General features: G+C 41.9%; 1 protein-coding gene across 1 annotated transcript; it reads left to right on the forward strand.

The window, feature by feature from the left end:
• The first annotated feature begins 885 nt into the window (after positions 1-885).
• On the forward strand, positions 886-23,276 carry FNDC7 (fibronectin type III domain containing 7). Its single transcript, XM_060008174.1, has 12 exons — positions 886-948; positions 1,451-1,469; positions 5,278-5,532; positions 6,654-6,914; positions 8,937-9,194; positions 9,826-10,080; positions 11,728-11,985; positions 12,545-12,799; positions 14,096-14,350; positions 15,947-16,207; positions 19,571-19,600; positions 23,245-23,276. The coding sequence occupies exons 1-12, from the start codon at positions 886-888 to the stop codon at positions 23,274-23,276; spliced, it is 2,202 nt and encodes a 733-aa protein (XP_059864157.1).
• The last annotated feature ends 699 nt before the right edge of the window (positions 23,277-23,975 follow it).

Raw genomic sequence — 23,975 nt, forward strand, 5'->3', positions numbered from 1 at the left:
TGCTGCTGCCCTTTCCCTTTCTTTCTTCCTTTCCCCCTCCCTCCCTCCCTTCCTCCCTTCCTTCCTTCCTTCCTTCCTTCCTGCCTTCCTTCCTTTCTTGAATGTAACTGACACATAACACTGTCAAGTTTGAGGCATAAGTTTGAGGTGCACAAGTGTTACTTTGATACATTTATATATTGTAATATGATTACTACAGTAGCATTAGCTAACATCTCTATCGCATCACATAATTACCATTTCTTTTTTGTGTTGAGAACAGTTAAGATTTAGTCTCTTAGCAACTTTGAAGTTTACAGTACGTTATTGTTAACTATAATCACTATGTGGTACGTTAGATTCCCAGAACTTCTTATCTACTAGTTTTAAGTTTCTACCCTTAAACAACATGTCCCCAATCCCTCCACACCAGCCGACAGCAGAACCAATCACTTTGTACTGAAACAACAATAAGAACAACAAATAAAGGTGAAAAAGAAAAAATAAAACTGGTCAGGATCCCCAAATTTAAAAGAATCATTTCACTATGTCAATAATTTCTATACAGCTTCATAAAGTTTTTATCTAGAAAAGAATTTTTAATAGAAAAGGGGAGCATTCTACACATCACCTTGAAACCCATGTTACAGTAGCATTTTGACCCGCTTGGCATAGCTTTCTTCCACTCTCTTCTTTTTTTTCAGTCTTTGCAATACCTGTACCTGCCAGTCTCCAGGTGCCCCTAGTTACAGGTCAGCTCCACACAGAAGGGGAGGAGCTACTTCCCGGGGTCTGTTCCCAGAATCACAGCCCCACATCCCAGCGACAAACAGTGCTGCCCACCCGGGGACCAAAGAGGACCCTGCCCACTTTGTTGTGTGCCATGTGAGTGCTCAGTCCAACAGGATGGCTGGTGGACAGGTGAAATGTTTGTCTGTGATTGGATTCAGTCTTATCTGCCTTAAAATGGTGAGTTCACCATTCCGACCTACCTGCAACTATTTAGGGGGAAAAAAAGATACATTCAATATCTTTCTCTTTTTTTGAGGGCTTCAGGGGTGGGGAGATGGAAATCAAAATACTTTGGAGGCATACCATGATTGTATATGTTTGTGTGTTTGAAATTTAATGCAATTTACTAGTGAAAGAAAACAAGAATATCATTATGTTTTAAGAACAAAGATTTCTGAAAAATCCATCAGCAGCTACTGACTTAGTTCAATAGGCAGATTCAGGGAGAAAAATGAAACAGTAATGTGATCTCTCTCCATCCTCTCAATTTTATTTAGGATTGTGGTAGATCTGAGTGTTGAAAATAATTTGTGCAAATACTGTGTGTGGATTGGAAGATTGCTCACACTATGTATAAACATGTTGTGCTAAGTATATTACTGCTCTGACTTAGGTTTTACATTTCCCCAAATGATGTTTTTCTTTATGGTTCTAATATTCTAAACTTTCCTTTTTTCAGGTTGCTTCAACAAAAACAGGTAACATTCTCTGAAATGCAAGTTTACCCTCCCCGTATTTGATTTTAATTTCCATTGTTAATTCCTGGGCTACCCTGAAATATAAAGGCTATACCAGGAAAAATATTCAACATTTTCTGAGCACTCACACTGTGAGTGTAACTGGTAAGACAAATACATGGATCAAAATTTAAAGATACATCCTCATAAGATATTCTTCTTGAGTCCTGAGATGTATAGAGTCATGCAGTCATAGATTTTTCTCAAACATGGTTAACCATCAGTAAAGTATTACAATGATCATCATTCCAGTCAAAGAAACAAAATTTTAGTGAAGAGCCTAATTTGTCTTCTAAGGAATTAGAGGAGAAAACTAGAAACAGTTTTGATCAAAATTCTCTAATAAAAGATGCTCTAATAAAAGATTCTCTAATAAAAAGATTAGATTCTCTAATAAAAAAGATTTTATACTTCTGATATTGCATCCTTAAAATATAGACAATGAAAACCCAGAGCTGGAAAAAGGCTTTCTTTTAAGAGATTTTATCACCATTTTTCTTGAATAAATGACTGAAGGCGAGGATAATTTCTCTACAGGCCTCTGCTGGCTCATACATTCTAGAAATTTAAGTCCCTAGAATGGAAACTTATGTTCAATGGAATTTAGATTAACTGAAGGAACCATATAATATCAATTATATCACCAATAAACTCTCTTTGTAATTCAGCACAAATAAGAACAAATATTATTTATTATTTTGTATATACCACAGAAAAGGAAATGTAAATAAGGCAATTAAAATGTTTGATATAGATTTTTGGCTGAGCCATAAAATCCGTGCTTATATAATAGGTTTTTAAAAATTATTATTTCATGCTTTATTCTTACTCACTTATTCTTGAGACACCTTCAGGATTGACCAGGAAGCTGTGAGAAGGACTGTTTAGCCATAAACAAAGTGATTTTTAAAAAATCAGTGGCCCTTCGATTGGATAAAATCCAGTTCTGCTGTCTCTTAGAGGGTCCCAGGACCACAGGACACACTGAGCCCTCAGAACAGGCCTCTTTTTAGTCCCACGTTATCCACACTATTTGAGAAAAAGAAAGGGGCAGACTGATGTACCGGTGAGGCTGTTAATTGATTCATCCTGTCTTTTCAATAGACGTGATGTGTTTTATTGATACTGTATAGGAGGTTTCATTTGGGGTGTGTGTGTTCTGATTCTTTTTGGGCTCTGGCATCGGCCGTTTATCTGTGTCTGGCCACTGGGGCCACGTGGGCTAATTTAGATCTCTGAGTTGGTAGAATGCACAGATGCTGTGACTCAAAGGGTTTCATTTTTGACTAATCAGAGTGGTTGATTGCAAATCTAGGGAATAAATTTTTCTCTTTCATCAGTGCAGTAAGCGGGCCAAATACAGAACAAAGAAAGAGTGAAGAACTGCTGCTAATTTATGGAGACTTACACGTCCTGCTCAATCTTCTCATCTCTTTCAGGGAAACATAGTACAGAGGTGTTGATCTTTTTTCATTGCTGTTACTGGTCAGATCCTGCTCTAGAACCATGTGTAAACAGGCAATCTGTCTCTCCAGCCTGTGCTTACCCCAGAGTCTCCATAATCCCACCTTCCCTGGCAGCAACCCCTCCATGGCAGCGCCCTGCAGTCTGGCTTTTCCAAACCCCAAAATTGCTCGTCGTGGTTCACACACACACACACACACACAAACACACACACACACACACACACACACACACTAACCCTTCCTACCTTTCAATGTGCCCTTACATTCACTATTTTACTTAATCTTTACCATCTTAATATGTAAATATTTTACATTTCAAAGTAAACTCAAAGATGTAGGAATTATTAATATTCCATATACTCAAGGAAGAAAACTGAGACTAGAAAAGGTTAAATCACTTGTACATGTTCATAGACAGAAGTAAATGGCAGAGCCAGGGCTCAAACCCAGCATTCTGAAATCCAAATCCTTTGCTATTTTCCCATCATGAAACACCGCGTTTCATCCTGCTGATACTGGCTTCATGTACTACTATGCTGGGCAAATGTGCCCCTCCCAGCTCAATTCAATACGACAAATTTTGTGGAGTCCTCAGGCCCCTTGACAGGCCTGTGGGGAGATAGCCGGTGTCATGCCAGCCTTTTAGATGCCTTTCAAGCCACTCCATGAAGGCACTGTCACGACAATGTCTAGTTTGGTTGTCATTTATCCAGGAAATCAGTCCATTCCAATGAGCAGGACCGGCTAACAGGAGATAAGATGAACAATGGGGACAAAGGAAGCAGCAGGGACTGAGAGACACCGCAAAGTTAGAGGAAAGAAGGTATTAACAGAGAACAAATAACTGGGGGAGCAGAAAAGGGATGAGTGTGTAGGAGGGATAAATGTGAGACCCCTGCGGGGGCTTTCTATCCTACAACAGGGAGGGGACATAGGCGCTTCCCGCAGAGTCAGCTTCTGCTGGCAAATGGCTAAGATGAGCCCCTGCAACTTTTCCCCAGCATTTATAACCATCACAGTTTTCTTTTGATGGCAAAGGAGACAGTCCTGGGTGATGTTCAAGGAACGTCTGGCCAGTGCACAGTGGACTCTTTGTTCATTCTTGCAGCGTGGTTATTTCTGAGATGCTGCCAAAGCCAACTTTCTGGGCTATGGGTACAGAAAGAGAAGTTGTCTGTATCACGTTTTGCAGGTTAGGGTCTGTTGGAGGGAGGGAGTTGATACTGGCAAATCACACATTTGGACAGTATTTACTTCTCCTCTTTGCCCTAGAGTTTTGTTTTGCACTTTAGTTTTGAACTTGGCATATAGTGATTTTACCCAGCAAATGCAGTACAATAAATATAAAAGACCAGTTGCCAGCTCCAAACCTAAAACCCAGATATTTTTGTTTGACCTTTTCTTCTACTTGGACCTCCTACACCCGGGGCATTTATGAGTCCGTGGAGTTTTGCAGAGCAGTAAATCTGATTACCACGTTGCATCTTCTAGCCCATGCCCAAAGTATAGGAATGCCTTGTGTAAACTCATGACATAAGCATTCACGGCCTCCTGGCAAACCATGGCCAGGCCCAGGTGAGGAGGGACCCCGGCATCCCATTCTTAGGCTGGAGCAGATGTTTTGATACAGAAGGAGAGAATAAAGTTTATTTTTATTTTATATAGAAGAATCTGAAAAGTGTTACACTCTGATAATATTAAAGACAGTATGCTCAATTATGAAGCAAAGAACTCAATTCTCCCCCTTCCTCCGTTAGATTAAATGCCACTTGGAAAATGTGCAGAGTGCGTGGGTGGAAATCACAGCCTCGACAGAGGTGGGGTATGAAGGTGGACCCTTGCTGGAGACGTCGCATAGAGGTGGGGCAGGGAGGGGAGGCCCGTGACAAAGCATGCCTGGGGATTCACAGAAGCCAGACTGGATTAGCCTCCAGAATGGGAGCCCTCAGTTTCTCTCTCCCTCCCCTCAGAGTTCTTCTCCCAAATCGCTCCCTACTCTTAGTTAACTCTTTTAAAAGTACAAAAAGTGCAAATTATCCCGGAGGCAACTGGGAAAAACCTCTTTGAAGTCCCATTCCTGAATGGGAGGTTTGAGCTTTCTTGCTCTCTTCTGGAGAGTAGCTTTGCCTTTCTTTTCCTCTGTTTTTTTGTTTGTTTGTTTGTTTGTTTCTTAATCTGGAAAACAAGGGCAAGGTTTAAGTCTGAAGGATGACATGAGAATGACTTAGTTTGAAAGTAAAATGATGAAAGAAGTAATCCTTACAGGTACCCTAGCTAATGTACACCTTCAAAATCTCTTTCAGCTCCCAAAATACCCACTATCGATCAGGCGTATTCAAAACTCAGCAACAGTATCACTGTGGAATGGGCTACAGTGCCAGGGGCCACTGGTTACCTCCTCACGGCCAGAGACGGGAACGCTGTCATTGAAACCGTGGTGGCCAGTTCCCCAGGCACTGTGACGGGCCTGAAGGCTGCAACCTTGTACCAAATCACCATCAGATCCATCAGTCCTGCTGGGAGAAGCCAGGCATCGCCTCCAAAACAGGCAAAGACAGGTAGCTGGTTGCTCATCCTCTGTTGAGCAATTGCTTGTGACCTGGATCAATTATACTGAGGATGCAAATGCATGATGTAATTCTGTGTCATGTGAATGTCTATGATTCAAGGCTCAGAAGTGAAAGCCACCAAGTGACTTTTTTTTTGGAATTCAAATGTCTGTGGAGGAGGTGGTATGTAAATTCCAGATGCTTTGGAAAATAAAACCCATTTCTGAGTATCTTTAAAAGCATCCGTGCTTTTAAATCTCTGAAAAAGGGATTTCTGTTTCATTTTGTTTGTTTGTTTGTTTTATAAATTTATTTATTTATTTTTGGCTGCATTGAGTCTTTATTGCTGTGTGCGGGCTTTCTCTAGTTGTGGAGAGTGTGGGCTACTCTTCGTTGCGGTGCGCAGGCTTCTCATTGCAGAGCATGGGCACTAGCGTGTGCGGGCTTCAGTAGTTGTGGCACACGGTCTCAGTAGTTGTGGCTCGTGGGCTCTAGAGTGCACTCTCAGTAGTTGTGGCACACGGGCTTAGTTGCTCCGCAGCATGTGTGATCTTCCCGGACCAGGGATCGAACCCGTGTCCCCTGAATTGGCAGGTGGATTCTCAACCACTGCACCACCAGGGAAGCCCAGGGATTTCTGTTTTTAACCTCAATTATCAATAAAGACCATGTGGAATAAAGAACACATAGAAGTGATTTTGCTGCACTTTGACTTGTTGGAAATAAAACTATTTAGAGTTTGTCATCAGCATGACTTAAATTGATTTGATAAAGTTGTACCTCAGCATATTTCTGAAAGGTTGCGTGCATGTTAAAATAGTATAAACTATCATTCCCCCCACTGATTTATATTATGATTACAGGGAGGTTTTATCTAATTTCTTACCAACTTCCAGTTGAAGGTATGCCTAATATTAGAATTTCTCTGTTCCCCCTTCCTCTGCTGAGTCATCTGTAATTAATACACATTTAAATACCAATTGTTTAATGGAACTCTGTCATGAATCCTATTGCAAAGTAAATAATTTTTTCATAATATGGATAATCAGCCTCAAATTACCTATTCCTAAATTTGAATTAGCCTCTCTTGCACTTTCGTAACACAAATGCACAGGTTTTTGTCTTTGTAGTGCTGGCTGCACCAATTCTACAAGTAAGCTCTCCAAGCCCAGACTCTATTCTTGTGCAGTGGGAAACCGTATATATGGCAACTGGATTTTCTGTGTCCATTATGCGAGCTAATGGTTTGGGGAGAATATGGAAAGAAAATACCACCAACACCTCCTTGACATTCACCAGTTTAGACGCTGGGACTCTCTACACCATAAAGGCCTATGCGTGGAATGCCAGCGGAACACCTGGGGATGACTCCACCTGCAATCAGAGAACAGGTAAGGACTTTGCAGCTCAGTCCCAACCTTCTCCTTTTTGATTAATGAGAAGGGCTGTGCATTGCAGTCACTGAGAGCAGCGTTAAGTGATAAGTACAGAGCAGCTGGCAGCAGCTATTTAAATTTATTATGAGCTTATTTATAGTGTCTTGATAATTCCTCCTCGGTGGTTTAAATGCTTACGGCATGTGTAAAGAAATGCTGCTCAGGGCTTCCCTGGTGGCGCAGTGGTTGAGAGTCTGCCTGCCGATGCAGAGGACACGGGTTCGTGCCCCGGTCCGGGAAGATCCCACATGCCGCGGAGCGGCTGGGCCCGTGAGCCATGGCCGCTGAGCCTGCGCGTCCGGAGCCTGTGCTCCGCAACGGGAGGGGCTACAACAGTGAGAGGCCCGCGTACCGCAAAAAAAAAAAAAAAAAAAAAGAAAAAAGAAATGCTGCTCAGAGCGCACAGAGCATGGCACCACCCACCCAGAGCCAACTTATTTTCAGCTTACATGTTCAATGTCACACAGTAGGAGATAATTCTTAGTAGGTTTACCAGTCACCTCTTGTCCCTTCATAGGTTCAGACCAGGAGTAGAGACCAAAAAAACTGGGCCAAACAAGAATTTATTCAGCAGACATTTAATGAGTGTGTCCCCACTTTCAGCTGGCATTGCTCTAGAGGCACAGCAACAGAAACAACAAACTTCCTGTTATGGCATTTTGTGCTGTGGTGGGAATCAATATTTCAGATATATTTCCCAAAGTCCTCAGTTTCGGCCTGAGGTCAACGAGGGGCTTCCCACCACCTCTCCTCCAGCTATAGGCTGAGAAGCTGATGCATGGTGTGTGTTCTCACAATCCTCATTGCAGGGATACCTGACCGGGGCATCCTACTACATGATAACCAAACTAAGCTGCTGCTCTGAGCCAAAAGAATGAGATGGAGAGAGAGGGAAGGAGAGAGATTTTTCCTTCTCTTGAGGCAGAGTGAGTCATCCTCTGACAATATGGCCTAGTAGATGCCGGACTCACCAACCAGATTAGCTGTTTCATCTCTTGGGGAGGACCAAGGATAAAGTGGAAAGAAACCAGAAATGTTCTCTCCAACAGTTCCTACTTTGGAGGGGAGTAGAAGCCCCATTGTCTATAGGCCGAAGCAGAAATGTAGGGAGAAGTGAAGGGTTTGCCTTTTATATTACTTCTCCAGGTAGAAATCAGAGCAAGGTGGCCCTAAGGTGATTCATGATGGGCCTGGTGAGTCAGGATGTCTGTGACAAACCAGTCTCTCTGGGCCTCTTCCAAGACATTCACTCATTCTTTCTCTCCACAAACATTTATTGAGGGCCTCAAGGTTTTTTAGGCGGATTAGCCTGATGAAAGGAAGGCATATTTCTAAGAATGCAGAGGAAATCGTTTTGGAGATGCTAAAAAACTGCCTTCCTGTGTGACCATCACACTTGATACTTTCCTTTTTTCCCTTTGATTTAGAATAGAAAGTCTTCTCTTCTGTAAACAGCTGTGACCTAAAAGCTCTTACATATCTTAGCATGTGTCAAAAGTAAAGAAGGAATGTTGTTGAAACTAATCTGTTTAACTTTATCAATCTATAAGAGAATATTTGACCTACCACTTGATAACATACCCACATGGCCCTCTTAGCCCTTCACATTTATAATTTCATTTAATTATTTCTATCACTTATCAAATTGTGCGTTCACTCATTCATTTATTCAAGATATTTATTTAGTACCTCTATGTGCTAGGATCTGTTTTACAGATGAGAAAAATAAATGAATAAATAACAAAAAGATTAAATAACATGGCCTAAGTCATATAGCTAGTTATGAGTTTGCATAGTTAATGGGAGATGTGTTACCAGTTCTCAGGTACCCTAAATCCCAATTTTATGCTTTGTACACTTGCAAGTATCATATGATTGGAGTACTCCATCCTCCAAGCTCTGCAATATTGTTAGGTCAAATCTTACTTGGGTTCTTGAGGTTACTGCAAAAATCTTAATTGTTTCTCAAAAATGTAGGTCCTCGTGCTCCTGCCAACATTCAAGTCTCTTTTGATAGTGGTTCTCTGGAGGCATATGTTTCATGGGCACCGACAGAAGGAGCTTTCAACTATACCGTGATGGCTTTGAGTGACTCTTCCAGGCTGAGCTGTAGTACGACTTTCAGTTCCTGCACCATCTCCTCTCTCCAGTGTGGAACCGAGTACCTGATATCAGTTTTAGCAACTAATGATGCCGGATCTAGCAGATCAATTTCAGCAGTGACCCTGAGAACTGGTATGTAAACAAGAGTGAGATCACTGGGGGGTTGGTAAGCCAAAGTGACTACCATTAGGGAAACAAATAATCACATGACAATGTTCCAGAACACTCTAGAACTAGCAAAAATGAAAGCCTGGTCTAAATGAAAGTGTTGAGTTGGACTTTCTGATGAGTTTGAATAATGTTGATAGTGAAACCAGATCTCGTGCATTGGAAAAAACACTGAAAATTAGGAAACCTGGTTCCTATTCCAGATCTTTCACTAATTAGTTTATTTTCTTTTGCATTTGTAAAGTTGTAAATATTCTAGGATCCAGTTTGAGTGATACACAACTCTAGCTGTGCAGTACAGATAGTGGTCTCTTATTTACGTCATGTTTCACAGACCTAGGCCTGGTAGGAGCTATTTTTTTAAGATAAAGATGGAATGTCTATAGTTTGGAATATGTGTTTAGATATCTTCCCACTTTCATTCTCATCAAAGAGATAAAGACATACATATGTGGAGGTCTATGCTTCAATTTAGAAATATCTGTGTGTTTTGGGAATGAGAACTAACATTTAGTGAAGAGCTACTTGCATAGAAAGATGCAAAGAAAATCTCTTGCAGTACTCTCACAACTGTTTATTATTTATCATTTCCTAGTTGCTTGTGCACCTGGAAAGGTGACAGTCCAAGAAGACCCCCCTGGCCACCTGTCTGTGGTTTGGTCCAGCGTGCATCTGGGTGATTACTATGTGGCCTTTGTGAAGAATGACAATGGCTTGGAAGTACACTGCAACACCTCCCTCACCCAGTGCAATTTCTTATCTGAGTGTGGCTTCACTTACTTTATTAGTGTTTTTGCCTATAACAAGGCAGGACAGAGTCCTTTGGGTGATGTGTTTAATTATACCACAGGTGAGTTGCACTTGATGCTTGTAAAGGGAGTTGAGTTCTGAGTTCACTCAACTCAGCAGCAGAATGGATCATCCATTGCACTTATTGACTTACCTAGACCACCTGGGAGCCATTCTAGGGCCAAGAATGGAAAGTGAATCTCTTCTTTCACATCCTTTCCAGACTAGGGAATTTGGACTTCGTGGACTCAAGTTTAATAAGAATGAAAGGTTTAGGAGTGAAAAGAAGGGAAAGAATGTTGTTATTCAAGCTTGCTCTGAAAAGTTGAACCCTCCACCAAGATCTACTCAGTGTTCAGCCCTGTGCTGAAGGCTGAAGGGGAGGTGATCCTTAGGTCTCAGAGTTCACTCTTTCCGCAAGCCCAGAAAACAGGGATGCAATGGCAAAGATTCTACAAGGTGTGGAGGGCTTTGGAGTAGGACACCTGGGTTTAAGTCCTAACTTGACCACCAACTCATTTGCAAAATGGGAATAATGATGTCTACCTTGCTAAGTTCCTTAGTATCTGCTACTGCAAAATGGGACAAATAATAACGAGAACATGAATATGAAAAGGTCTTTGTATATGAGAAAAGCACAATGCAAATACTTTTATTAACATCATTATTATTTTTACTATTATTCTCCACCAGGCTTGGGTCTTCAAAGGGCAGGGATTGTATTTTATTTATCTCTCATCCTGAATGCTTATCATAGTATGACTGGCATATGGGAGATGCTCGATTTTTAAAGAATTAATGGAGTGAGTGACAAAATTAATTAACTATATTGACAAACAAGAATAATATAATTATATAAATAATAATACTAGCTGGAATGCATTTTTAATATTTATTTATTTGGTTGCACCTGGTCTTAGTTGCAGCAGGAGGGCTCCTTAGTTGTGGCATGTGAACTCTTAGTTGTGGCATTCTTGGGGAATCTAGTTCCCTGACCAGGGATCGAACCTAGGCCCCTACATTTTTACCAAGATGAAGGAATCAAATAATTGGTGCTTTTGGAATTTAGAGTCAGAGGCTATCAATAAGGTCTCAGGAGCACAGGAGGGTCTACCAGAGAGAGTGGCCTCTGGTAGAGGCCTTTAAGGATGGTGGAATGTAGGTGGGGCAAGAGCATTCCAGAGAAACTCCATGTGAGTTAGACACTTGTCAGAATTTGTCTGTGAGGTAGTATAGGGCCTCTTCTAAAATCTACTAATACAATGCTTCTTCCCCTCCTCCACCCCCTAGTTTTATCTAGTTTAGTGTCTGGAAAGACTGATAGGATCTAAAGTTAAACTAAACATGATTTTGTCAGGCAGAAGAAGGGAACCTCATTCCAGTAGCACGAACACAATCTTTGAGGCATAGGGAAATAAAAGCGCGTGTGGGAATTGAGGGGTCTGGTGAGGCAGGGGATGGGGAGGGGCAGCTGGACATATCGACTGGGTTGAGTTTGTAATAACCTTGAATGTCATGCATGGAGAAGTTATCCTCTATGTAGTGGGTGTTAGGCCAGGATTGGAGTTGGACAGACCTGTAGGAGATTGTGGCAGTGACTTAGGAGGGTAGTGCAGAGGCTCTGGGCACAGAGACGCCAGGACTCAATGCCACTCTGACAGCATGGCTCCTGTACTGACCTCCGCTCTCTCTCTGTTCCTGCTCTCAGCCCCCTGTTGTCCTGGTGACATTAACCCTGTGTTGGTGTCCAGTGACAGAGTAGAGATCGTCTGGTCTCCTGTCCGTGGTGCCGAACTTTATGAAACCAAGGCCGTAGATGGGTTCAGCGTGGTTGAATGCAATGACACTGTTCCGGCTTGCACCCTTTCTGCTCTAGAGTGTGACACCAAGTACAACATCACGGTGTATTCCTTCAGTGAAGTCCGGGGCAGCAATACATCGTGTACTTCCCGATTTATAACCACAGGTATGATACAGGAAAGATTTCACTCATTGATTCTGAACGGCTCCCCCCAGCTATGTCCCTCAGGAAGGGCATTCGGTAAGAAGGCTAACTGCCATTAGCCACCCTGTTGTGGTGACCCTGAGAGCCCCTGTCTTACTAAGGAGATGCAGAAGAGAAGGTGGAAGAGGGAAAGAGGACAAAAAGGAAATAGGAGACCATGGGGAGAGTGGAAGGTTTTGCTAGAGATTACCTCAGCCATTCACTTCCTCCTACCTTTGGGGCGCCTGCCTGTATTCACACCATGAAGGTTAAGGCCACAAATGTTTGTCCTAATTACTTTCGCTATTGGAGTTCAAATGGCTCCTTAACATTTTCTAATTAGTCCGACGCTATGGGAACCCAATACCATATGTCAATGTCAACAAGGTTTCCACACAAAGGCTCTATGAATTTGCCCTATGTGCATGGTATGGTCGAAAGTAATGATCTCATATGGGGGGGAAAGGTCAGTTTTAGACCAAATGGCACGTGTGATATTTTTGATTCTGACTGTTTCAATTCATAATCTAAAATCTCTTAGCTCCTTGCCGTCCTGAAATCAAAAATGTTTCGAAGGATGCCTTTTCCATGATTAACGTGTACTGGCGATCCACTAATGATGAGGCCACTTACACGGTGACTGCCCAGGGAGAGAAAGGGCTGCACCGGTGCAGCAGCACGGGAGAGTCCTGCACCTTGTGGGGCTTGCCCTGCGGCTCAGTGTTCTCCGTCACCGCTGTGGCTGAAACACCAGCAGGACGGAGCCTGCCCAGCTACAGTGTGCCCTTAGAAACGGGTATGTAGCCACCACAGCCTGAACCTCAACTTCAATGGGGTCCTTAGGAATTGTTTTAGGACATGAACTTTCTTATTTGATTTACCCTAAGTGTGATAGAAATACCTTAAACTCAGAGAGGCCTTTCAAAGAGCCCCAGTCTTAGAAAACTTTCACACAGGTTCTGTAAAAGTATCATCTGAAGGCTCTAATATATCAAATACCAACATCAAAGGAGGAATACACTGACTCTGCAAAAACATTTATTTGAATTCGTATTCCCCCATGACACAATCTACCAAAACAACTAACAAGTGACCAAATGAGCTAGTTTATTATTTATTTCTTTGGTTCAGCCCTTTCAAATCTTTCTCTAAAAACTGATTTCTGAGTTTCAGTTTCCTAATTGCTAGAAGGGGATAATGGCTTTATCGGGTGGCTGTGAATATTACGTTATTTATGCTGCAGAGCACTTAGAGTGCCTGATGCACAGTAAGAGCATGATAAACGAAAGCTGTTATTGCTTCATAGCATTGTGTGTGAATGAAATTCAGCAAATTAAAGCCTTTGGACATTATTTTCTCTTATATACAATGATAGATGGCACTTTAGACTAGATAAGTTGAAACGTAAAGGGCAGCATAACAGAGACAATGCCAAATACGCAGGAAGATTCCAGATATTCTATATCCTGTATAATGGATCTTTGAAAAGTTGAGAATTGGTTGTGGCAGTCTTAGGTGGCTAAGAATATTTTGAGCTTTTATATCAACTATGTACTACGAAATGCATGAGAAAGGCAAAATACATTTCATTGCAAACGTTAAGATATATTGGGAGAAAAGGTGAATGCAACCATTGCTTTAGAATTTGCAATTGGAATTGTTAAAGTTGGAGAACAACAAAGGGTTTCTTTCTTATTCTGAAAAAAATTGGGGAGAATCTCACATTACCCATAGCCAGTTATTGCACTGCATTCTTGGGGAAAGCACCTGCTATATACAGTGATGTTAAATAACGTATCAGAGGGAATGAGATTTTACTTAACAAAAGAAAAATTTTTAAGTTTTTTTAAATTTATCTTTTTATTGAAGTATAGTTGAGGTACAATGTTATAGAAGTTACAATATAGTGATTCACAATTTTTAAAGGTTATATTCCATTTACAGTTATTAAGGACGTTTTGATTAACAGTTGAAGGTTTGAGAAATTTAGGATATTGAATGAAACACAGGCAAAATACCATACTTGGTTAGTTTTCACAAATAACCCTCACTGGAAATAAATCCCCAATTTTTTTCTCTTTCCTCATTTAAGTGCCGTGCTGCCCAGCCAGTCTGACAGTAACTCAGGTCACACAATCGGTAATCAACGTGAGCTGGACTGTTGGGACCGGCGCCCAAACCTATGTGACAGCTCTGGAGTCACACACTGGACAGTCTAAGTGTCACACCCATCAAAACCACTGCCTCCTGGGATGCATCACATGCGGCATCAATTACGCAGTGGCATTAAAAGCAATTAGTGCCACTGGGTTGACTGCGGACTGTGGCTACCAAAGTTATTCCTCGAGTAAGTGAATTCTAACCTCTAGCTCTAGAGTATCAACAAGGACTTTGACTATTATAGATCCAGACATAGTCTTTCCACCTCATTTTAAAAGATGCTGCATCTCCACCAAGCTTGCATGGTAAGTTCAGATTACTTTCTAAAATGTTTACAGTTTTCCTCTTGACTTAGGACCTCAAAGGTTCAGAGGCTTCTGTTAGTAGTTGGTGAATTAACTCCCCTGGTAACAAGGTTCAGGTGTACTTTTTCTGAAAGAAGGATAGGTTTTTATATGACCCAGCTACCTGCAGCACAGAGTAACTCAGTCTGGCAGAGTTTTCAGAAAGGATTTAGATCACACATTCTAGTTGGTTTGAATTTTTCTTTCTTCTTCTTCTTATGCTACTACCTCACTCTTCTAAACCACTCCAGCTTCTTCTATGGTTTCTTATTTCAACAGGTTAACAGAGCACAGTATTGCATCTTGTTCTTCACAAAGACCAAGCCACTAGGAAATAGTGGGAGAAGTAGGTAGTGGTACAGGGTTAGCAAATAAGATTTCTCTGGTAATATTCTAGTCCATTGAAGTGGCTGCTTGGAGAACTGTTTCTTCTAAAAATCTTCTAAGGATGCTTCTCAGTCTTAATGGGAGAGAGTACGATGACCAGTTAGCTGTATCTGCCCCGAGGCATGGGGTGGGAGAGTTGAAATATAATCTTGGCATCCCAAAGGTAGTAGAGTGAGTCTTTAACTAGGAGCTTAAAGACCTGGCTTCTTAAGCTGCACCGCGTTATCTTATTCTCTGATTCCATTTCCTCATTGGTAAGAGAAATAGGAATGATCATGATATGAAAGCACTTAAAATGTGCTACACATACATAAGCTGGATTATCATTCCTTTTGGCCTATTAGCTTTCATTAGGTTTGCTGCCTAATTTTTCACCTTGATATCCAGTTCTGGAAATATGGCCCATTGCTTACCTTCACACCTAAAAAACCTTTTTTTTTTTTTTTAAAGAATAAATCAAAGACGTCTATCTGTAACTGAATTTTTTATTATTATACAATAGCATTTTTATTTTAGTTACTGAGGAATCCACCATTTGACACCTAACATGTGGCCTGCTCAAGGTACTCAGGAAAAGAGAAAGGAAAAGTACCCAGTCAGCTAGCATGCAATGGAGAGTGGACCAGCGACAGGTGTCATGCTACTCAGCTCAGCAAAATAGGTCTTTTCAGTTAATGCTGAATGCACTGAATTATATTTAAATTGAATCCCACTAAAATCATATGAAAATAGGGCACTATGAGAGATCTTGACAAGAATTCTGTGCATTTGACTCATAAAGTTTGAGTCATATACAATACGTATCTGCCAAGCGTGGACTTTTGGCCTCACCATTATTCTCTATTAAAAACTCATGCCCCACCTCACCCTCACACATGGATTTCTAATCATGTGACCCACCACAGAAGGAACTTGAATACTTCCTCAAATCTTGCTCTAATCATTTGTTATGGAGTAGGCTACTTAGGTTGTTTCCCCATAATAACAAAGGCCAGGTTTGTGGTGATGGTGGAATAGTGATGTGTTTGTTTTTGTTTGTTTATATCCTTCAGGTTCCTGCTGCCCTTTGGGGGTGAAATTATATAGGCTGGTCCCTAATGGTATCCGGATCTACTGGCAGGCCTCCAGGGGCTCTGCCAATTACAGCACTGACCTCTATGGTTCCAAAGGCATTTTCACGTGTGCCCCAAGCGCTGGCCTCAGTTTCTGTGATATCACCGAGATACCCTGCGGGGATGTATATACCGTGATGGTCTCCCCAGTTGCTGAGACAGGACTGAAGCTTACTTTCTGTCCAAAAAAAATATATTCAGGTAGGACAAATTATGACCCTTTATTTAAAACTAGCCCTCAACTCAATCTGTGAATTAAGACTCAGAACAATCACACTTATTTGCTATGTAGGAAGGTCAAAGAGGGCATGACATTGTGTACCTCCTGCAGGCAGATTCTGGCTACTGGGGACCCCAAGCTTCTTTGGAATTGTGATGCTTTATTATTACTTGATTTGGAGACACTCCTCTCATCCCTCTCTCTCTTTTCTCCTTCAGAAAAAGGACCAGATGCTTGCTGCTTGAACAGTAAAGCAGATTTAAAATGATTTTCTGCTTTGAGATTTGGGGATAGGTTTGTAACATAGCGTTAGAGATCATGACAAACAACCTGAATGTTTGAAATAAGAGACTTGAACCTTTATTTGCACAGATTCAGACTTATGACTGAGGGAGAGTTGGAGGATCAGAAAAAAACAAATTTATAAATCATAAGCTAGGTTTGGAAATATGAGTGGGCAGACAGTCTGTGATCACAAAACACATGAATGTCAGCCACTGCCATCTCACCAAAGCTGGCAGAAAAACATTAGCAATTCTCCTGTTCTGTATTCCAACACGTTCTGCTACCTTGCCCAGGGCATAGTCATATAGTTTTCATATATTTCTAAAATAAAATAAAATGAAGAGATGATGAAGCCCTAGAACTTTGCAGGTGAACACAAGAAGAGGAATAAATATTGGCTCAGAAACTTTACTAATAACCAGAATCTAAAATTTCCAATTATGGGTTGGTGACAAGAAGGTTCAAGATGGCTCCTGGTGATGCAATGAGGCCAGGTCCTCTTCAGGAGGTGTTCTTGCTGTCCTTGGTTGTCATGCTCTGATTCCTTGCTTTTTCATTATCTTGTCCAGAGGACAAGCTGGCCCAAAACATGGCCCTATGGGAAGGGCCAGGAATAGGTTGTTGGGCTGAGGATGACCTCTTAGGAAGAAGAGCCTACAGGTCAACAACAATACTTCACTATATTTGCATAATGTTTTGAAATTTATCAAGCGTTTTCATATTCAATATTTCACTGAATGCTCAAAATAACTCTATGAGGTAGGTTCAACAGATTTTATTATCTCCAATATATAAATGAACAAACTGAGACTCAGAGGCTCCCAAATCTCTACTTACAACCCTTTTCTTCTTCTAACCCCTAAATCCATATGCAAATGTGTTATATCTACTTAGAGATAAGACCCAGGCATTTCAACTCCTCAAGGCTAAAAGGAATTTCTGATCTTCTGCAGTTTTTTATCTTCTGTCATCCTTGTTTCAAGTACTCAAGCTGAAAACCCAGGAGTCAGCTTCCCTCTCCCTCACCCTCCATGTTTTAGTAGTCTCCCAGCCCTGTCCTGTTCACTCCATGATGGTTTCTAAATCCAACTTCTTCTCTTCATTCCTATAGCTACTTCAATATTTCAGGGTCTTACTACCTCTCCCCTATGCTACTACACCAGTCCTGTCCTCCTGCCCTCTTGCCAGTCTTCATTACTATTGCTAGAGTTGTCATTCTAGGACACTGACCCAACTATCTTTCTTTCATGCCTCAAAATCCTCAGAAATTTTCTATTGCCCCATAGAATAAAATTCAATCCTCTGAGCATGGCATTTAAGGTCCCTTACAATCTGTCCCCCATCTGTCTTTCTACACCTGCACTATCCAATAGAAATTTAATGCAAGTGTGAAAAATTTAAATTTTCTAGTAGCCATGTTAAAAAGGTAAAAAGAAATAGGTGCAATTAATTTAATAGTATATTTTAGTTAATTTTTATCCAAAATATTCTACTTTTCAACATGGAATCAATATAAAAATTTTATATATTTTTTCTATACTAAGTCTTCAAAATCTTGTGTGCATTTATTTAATACAGCACATCTCAGTTCAGAGTAGCCACATTTGGAATGCTCATAGCTACATGTGCTAAGTGGCTACTGTATTGGACAGTACAATTCTAGGTTCATTCTGCAACATCTCTCCTGAGAAGACTCCATTCTCTAGTCACATGGAACAATTCACACACATCTGCCCTTGGCACACACACATACCATGGCACATCATGTTTCTGAGGTAATGCAGCACTCCTCTCTTTGCCTGGATTTCCACCCCACCTCAACCAAGGGAACTCCACCAGCCCAAACTCTCCCTCCTCTCTGAAGTCTTCTCCAGTTCTCATAGTCTGAGTTCGTTTCCCTCCTTTATGACTCCACCTCACTTTTATCTTCACCACACCATATTACTGTGAGTTGAATGTGTGTTATTTCTGCTAAATGGTAATCTCTTGGACTCTCAGTACTTTGCATGTAACTGTTGCCCAATACATTTTAAATTTAAAAAAGAATGAATAAAAGAGCGTATGTGTTTGTCTATGATTATACAGCCAGTAAGTGAGTGATGGAAGTCTGTTCTTTCTCCTACTTAATACTCACAATTCAACCCTTAGAGAGTCATTCCTCTGACAGTTTGTTAGTTGGAACTCTAATACCTTTGGTGGGGTGTTATCTCAAGCCTGTAGCCATTTACTTTAGTAAGGGTTGGCTGTCTAGACTCAAGTTAAGGAATCTACCTTTGTTCTGTCTCCCTAGTAAAAACCATGCATCTGGGGGAAGGTTTTTGGTTTCGTTTTTTGGTGTGTGTGTGTTTTTTTCTCCAATATCAATGATGCCTTAATCCTGTAATTAGGATGATACTGTAAATGATAATAATGACTAATATTTATTGAGTGCTGTGTGCCAGACACTATTCTAAGGGCTTTACATGTATTAACTCAGTTGACCCTTATAACAACCCTATGAGGTTATTTTTTTTAATTAATTTATTTATTTGGCTGCATTGGGTCTTCGCTGCTCTGTGTGGGCTTTCTCTAGTTGCGGCGAGCAGAGGCTACTCTTTGTTGCGGTGCGCAGGCTTCTCATTACGGTGGCTTCTCTTGTTGCGGAGCGTGGGCTCTAGGTGCACCAGCTTCAGTAGTTGTGGCTCGTGGGCTCTAGAGCACAGGCTCAGTAGTTGTGGTGCACGGGCTTAGTTGCTCCGCGGCATGTGGGATCTTCCCGGACCAGCGCTCGAACCCATGTCCCCTGCACTGGCAGGCGGATTCTTAACCACTGCGCCACCAGGGAAGTCCGAGACTGGCATTCTTATTCTTACCACTTAACAGATAAACTGAGGCACAGAAAAGTCAAGTAACTTGTCCAAGTTCATACTGTTAGCAGGTATCTCCTTCTCTTATCCCCTAAGCTGATTCTTACTCATTCTTTGGTTCACTTTCCTATTATTCTTTCTTAAATTATATCTTCACCATCTCAAATACATCAATAAATATATTTTAAATGCTTGTGTTTTTATTTCTTACAGTAACCTGTTCTGGAAGTACACTTGGAATGGGTAAGTCATTTTTCTCATGTATACTATAGAAAGGAATTTTTTTGTTGCTCTTTAAGGTGACTTAAGTCAGGATCAAAGCTGACTCTTCAGGGACTTCCCTGGTGGCTCAGTGGGTAAGACTCTGCACTCCCAATGCAGGGAGCCCAGGTTTGATCCCTGGTGGGGGAACTAGATCCTGTGTGCATGCCGCAATGAAGTCCTCATGCCGCAACAAAGATTCTGTGTGCCGCAACTAAGACCTGGTGTAGCCAAAATAAATAAAAATAAATTAAAAACAACAACAAAGGCTCATGCAGCCCTTAATTTTAAAAAGAAAGCTGACTTCAATTAGAAAGGCAAATGCATTCTTTCTGTGATGCGAGGGGTCCTTACTCCCCTCTCCCATAACATTTTCTCCCCTATTAGATTGTCTCCCCTCAGATTCCACCAGTGGAGATGAACTCCTTTGGATTCTGAAATTTTTTCAGTCTTCCAGGGTCCCACAGGAAAATGTAAATATGTTTCAGAGAGGCAGCCGCTTCATCCCTCACTTCAGAGAGTGGTTTCCAACCCTGCTATACACTGAGTCACTTTGAGAGCTTAAGAGTAATTGATGCCTGGGCTATATCCCCAGAAAATCTGATTTAATTGGTTTGGGGTAAAGTCTGGGCATCAGGGTTTCTAAAAGCTCTTTGGGTGATTCTAAAGTGTAGCCAAAGCTGAGAACTGCTGCTTTAGAGCAGACCTTCTCAAACCTTATTGTACATCTGAATCACCTGGGGCCTTATTAAAACCAGATTCTGATTTGGTAGGTGTAGGAAAGATCTGAGACTGCACTACAAACAAGGTCCGGGTGATGCTGGTGATGCCAATACTGCTGGTCTGACCTCACTTTTTTTTTTTTAATTAATTTTTGGCTGTGTTGGGTCTTCGTTGCTGCACACGAGCTTTCTCTAGCTGTGGTGAGCGGGGGCTACTCTTCGTTGCGGTGCACGGGCTTCTCATTGTTGAAGAACACAGGCTCTAGGCACCCGGGCTTCAGTAGCTATGGCACGTGGGCTCAGTAGTTGTGGATCACGGGCTTTAGAGTACAGGCTCAGTAGTTGTGGCACACAGGCTTAATTGCTCTGCGGCACGTGGGATCTTCCCAGACCAGGGCTCAAACCCGGGTCCCCTGCATTGGCAGGTGGATTCTTAACCACTGCGCCACCAGGGAAGTCCCTAACCTCACTTTTAGTAGTCAGCTGTTGGAATCTGCTGACAGCCTGCAGAGAGCTAGGATGTCTGCTTCCAGTTTGCATGGGTGGACATGGCCAGCAGAGGAAAAGGGGTGCTGAAAGGGTAGCTGGAGTAAAGATAACCCTCACTGCCACTCAGGTGTGCTCATGGCTGATCCTGTCTAGGCTATTCGGGGTGCCCCACAGAGGCTACACTTGGCTGGGGCCACGGAGATGACCACACAGAGCTGTGTGTGCTGACCCAGTAAGTAGCATGTACTGCTTCACGAGGGATCTTCTAGGAGACCTGCTTGATTTGGAGTCGTGGGAAAACCCCCAGGGAATATTATCAACCCCAAAGTACAGACGGGACACGTAAACACACATACACATACACACAATCAGACATGGCTGACTTCAGAGAGTGTGAGTGGAAATGAAGCCTTCCTACCAGTAAAGCCCACCAGACAGCCTCCCAGCCTAGGCCAGCTCCCCTCCGAAACTTCCTTCCACTGGTAGGACACATGCTTCTCTGTGCTGCCTGTTTTCTATTTCCTCTCCCAGTCTACTACTTCTCTGAGCACAGCAGGACTCATGCTTTCTAATTCTTGCCCCACCTGCAGGTCTGAAATAAGAATAATCCCTATTAATTTTTAAAGAGTTTCTGTTTCCAGTGACTACAGGGAAACAGACCTGGCTTATTAAAAACAAACTGTGTTAGCATACGGTTTTTGTTTTTCTCTTTTTGATTTCACTTTGTTATACAGCAGAAACTAACACAACACTGTAAAGCAATTATACTCCAATAAAGGTGTTAAAAAAAAAAACTGTGAGGAAAGTTCTAAATTATAAAAAAATTACTTTAAAAAACTCCCAAAGTACTAATGACCATAAGCCCCTGGTCTTCAGTGAAATGTACACGGGCTTGGGTCTGCATTCTTGGAAACTATTTCCAGTATTATGGCCATTTTAAATTAGTGTTTCCCCTGAGCCATAGAGGGGTAGTAGAAGTGTCTTGGGGGCCCCTAAGAGGTGAGGAGTGGTGTATTGTATTCTGGTCTTCCCTAAGATTTTGTTTTGTCGTTGTTGTTGTTGGCCGCGCCATGCTGCATGCGGGATATTAGTTCCCCAGCCAGGTATTGAACCCGTGCCCCCTGCATTGGGAGCACAGAGTCCTAACCACTGGACCGCCAGGGAAATCCCTTACCTAAGATTTTGTTAGAGAAAGAGTCGCAATACTTTTTTTTTTTAATGCTTGAAAACCATCACTCTTAGACCTTGCTATTCATCAGCATCACCAGAACGCTTGTTCAAAACGTACAATCTTAGGCCCCACCCAGATTTACTAAATCCCCAGATGATTCACATGCATGTTCAAGTTTGAGGATCACTGCTTAGACAGTAGTGTTCAAACTCTGGTGTGCATCAGAATCTCTTGGAGAGCTAATAAAGGATGTAGAGAACCAGGCCTGCTGACGTGGGTAAGACCTGGGCCTTCGTGTTTCTGTCAGGTTCCCAGGTGATTCTGACTCTCCAAGTTTGAGAAGCACTGCTCTAGGTCACTACTGTCCCCTTCCTCTGTCCCTCTGGGCTGGCCCTGATTGTTGCTTCTCCCTTCCTTAGCAATTTCAGTCTTAAACCTGACGAGATCTGACCCTCTCTTTAAGGAGATCCTTGTAGAAATCCTGCAACACTCTCAAAAAATGAGTATATGGGGGCCTCTACATCATACAGAATTCATTGTATTAAGGGAGAGATTCTAAATTGCTTCCAATTTCAGCATTTCTCCTCTCTATACACAGGAGTAGTCGGATTAGGTCCCTGGCTGACATGGGGCCTCCAGATATGCTAAGAGAAGCCTTGGGAATCTTTTTGTCTAAGACTTTTGGTCTTGCTTTACTCTTGGATTATCCTAAAGCTTTTCAACAGCATGAATGGATTTTTTTTTAAGAGACAGATCTGGATTCAAATGTGGCCACCATCCCTTACCCTGAGGCAACTTGCTTCAATTCTAAGTATAGGTTTCCTCATCTGAAAATTGGAAAAAACTCCTCATAAGATGTTTTGAAGATTAAAGGAGATATACATTGTTGGTCACAATGACAGGCCCAAAGTAAGCTCAATTAATAAAAGGCCTGGGGGTGGAGAGGAAAGTTCTTTGTCCTGGGTCAGTAATCTGAGCTCAAAGAGACTCTTGGGGAGGATTCATTTCATCAAGCAGGAGAGAGAATACCCTGCTTAGTTAGAACCTGCTGGTGAGTTTCTTTTTGCCCTTTGAACAGTTCAGATTCTCTTAATTTTGTTTATTTGCTGTGAAGTGCTGCAAAAATAGCATTTCAAATTAAAATGGTAATCTGAACCTCAGAGACATTTAAGGGCTTTTTAATTTAAGAAAATGTCTGCAAATTTAATGCATTTCGTGGCTTCTTCCCTTCTTTGCCTTTTCAGTGATTTACAGAGGGAAGAGAAATGCGGTGTGACATAGTGAACCATGGATAAAAAAAGAGACTTGACTAGTGAGTAATTTAAATTGAAATGGTATGATTCAAAGGCAAAGTTTTTTTTTTTGTTTTTTTTTTTGCTTTGCTTTAAAAAAATTCTTCCCATATCTTTTTCAGAGTTTCCTCAATTGTTAGTGTGATTAGAGATGGAAAAGATCTATTAGAATACAAAATGCCTCTAGGATAGGACAAGCCCTTTTGGCTTTTAGAGAACCACTCTAGCTCCGTTTCCTGCAGGAAGGTGTGACCTCACCTGCACAGGAGTTCAAGATCGGCTGCGGAGAGAACTCAGTAGAGAAATGAATCCAGAAAGTCCTCTGGAAGGCTGCCAGAGTGAGCCAGCACACTGGGAAAGTCCTGGAAATGTGAAAGTTCTGCTTAGCAGAAATTCTTTATTTCACATTCAGACATACTACGGACTTCAGCACACCCACTTCATAAGCATTTCATCGACCCCAGCACTTGCCGTGTGGCCCTCTAGCCATTCAAGGGTTGGACACGTCCACGCTCAGAGAAGTCGAAATCAAGCCACCACACATAGACAGCGCTCACCCAAGACGAACCTCCACCAGGACTTTGGCCAAGGTTGGATAGCAGCAGCTGCCAGGGCCACCTGTAGTAACAAACACCCTCAGCTCAAGTTAGGAGGAAGCTGAGCCACTTGCAGCCTTCACCAAG

This window comes from Delphinus delphis, chromosome 1, assembly GCF_949987515.2.
Source record: "Delphinus delphis chromosome 1, mDelDel1.2, whole genome shotgun sequence".
NCBI lineage: Eukaryota > Metazoa > Chordata > Mammalia > Artiodactyla > Delphinidae > Delphinus > Delphinus delphis.

Bases quoted from the DNA above. Each gene is read 5' to 3' on its own strand.
- FNDC7 (XM_060008174.1), top strand. From the start codon at position 886: ATGGCTGGTGGACAGGTGAAATGTTTGTCTGTGATTGGATTCAGTCTT. The intron at 6,915-8,936 runs GTAAGGACTTTG...TCAAAAATGTAG, and splicing joins CACCTGCAATCAGAGAACAG to GTCCTCGTGCTCCTGCCAAC. The intron at 10,081-11,727 runs GTGAGTTGCACT...TCCTGCTCTCAG, and splicing joins TGTGTTTAATTATACCACAG to CCCCCTGTTGTCCTGGTGAC.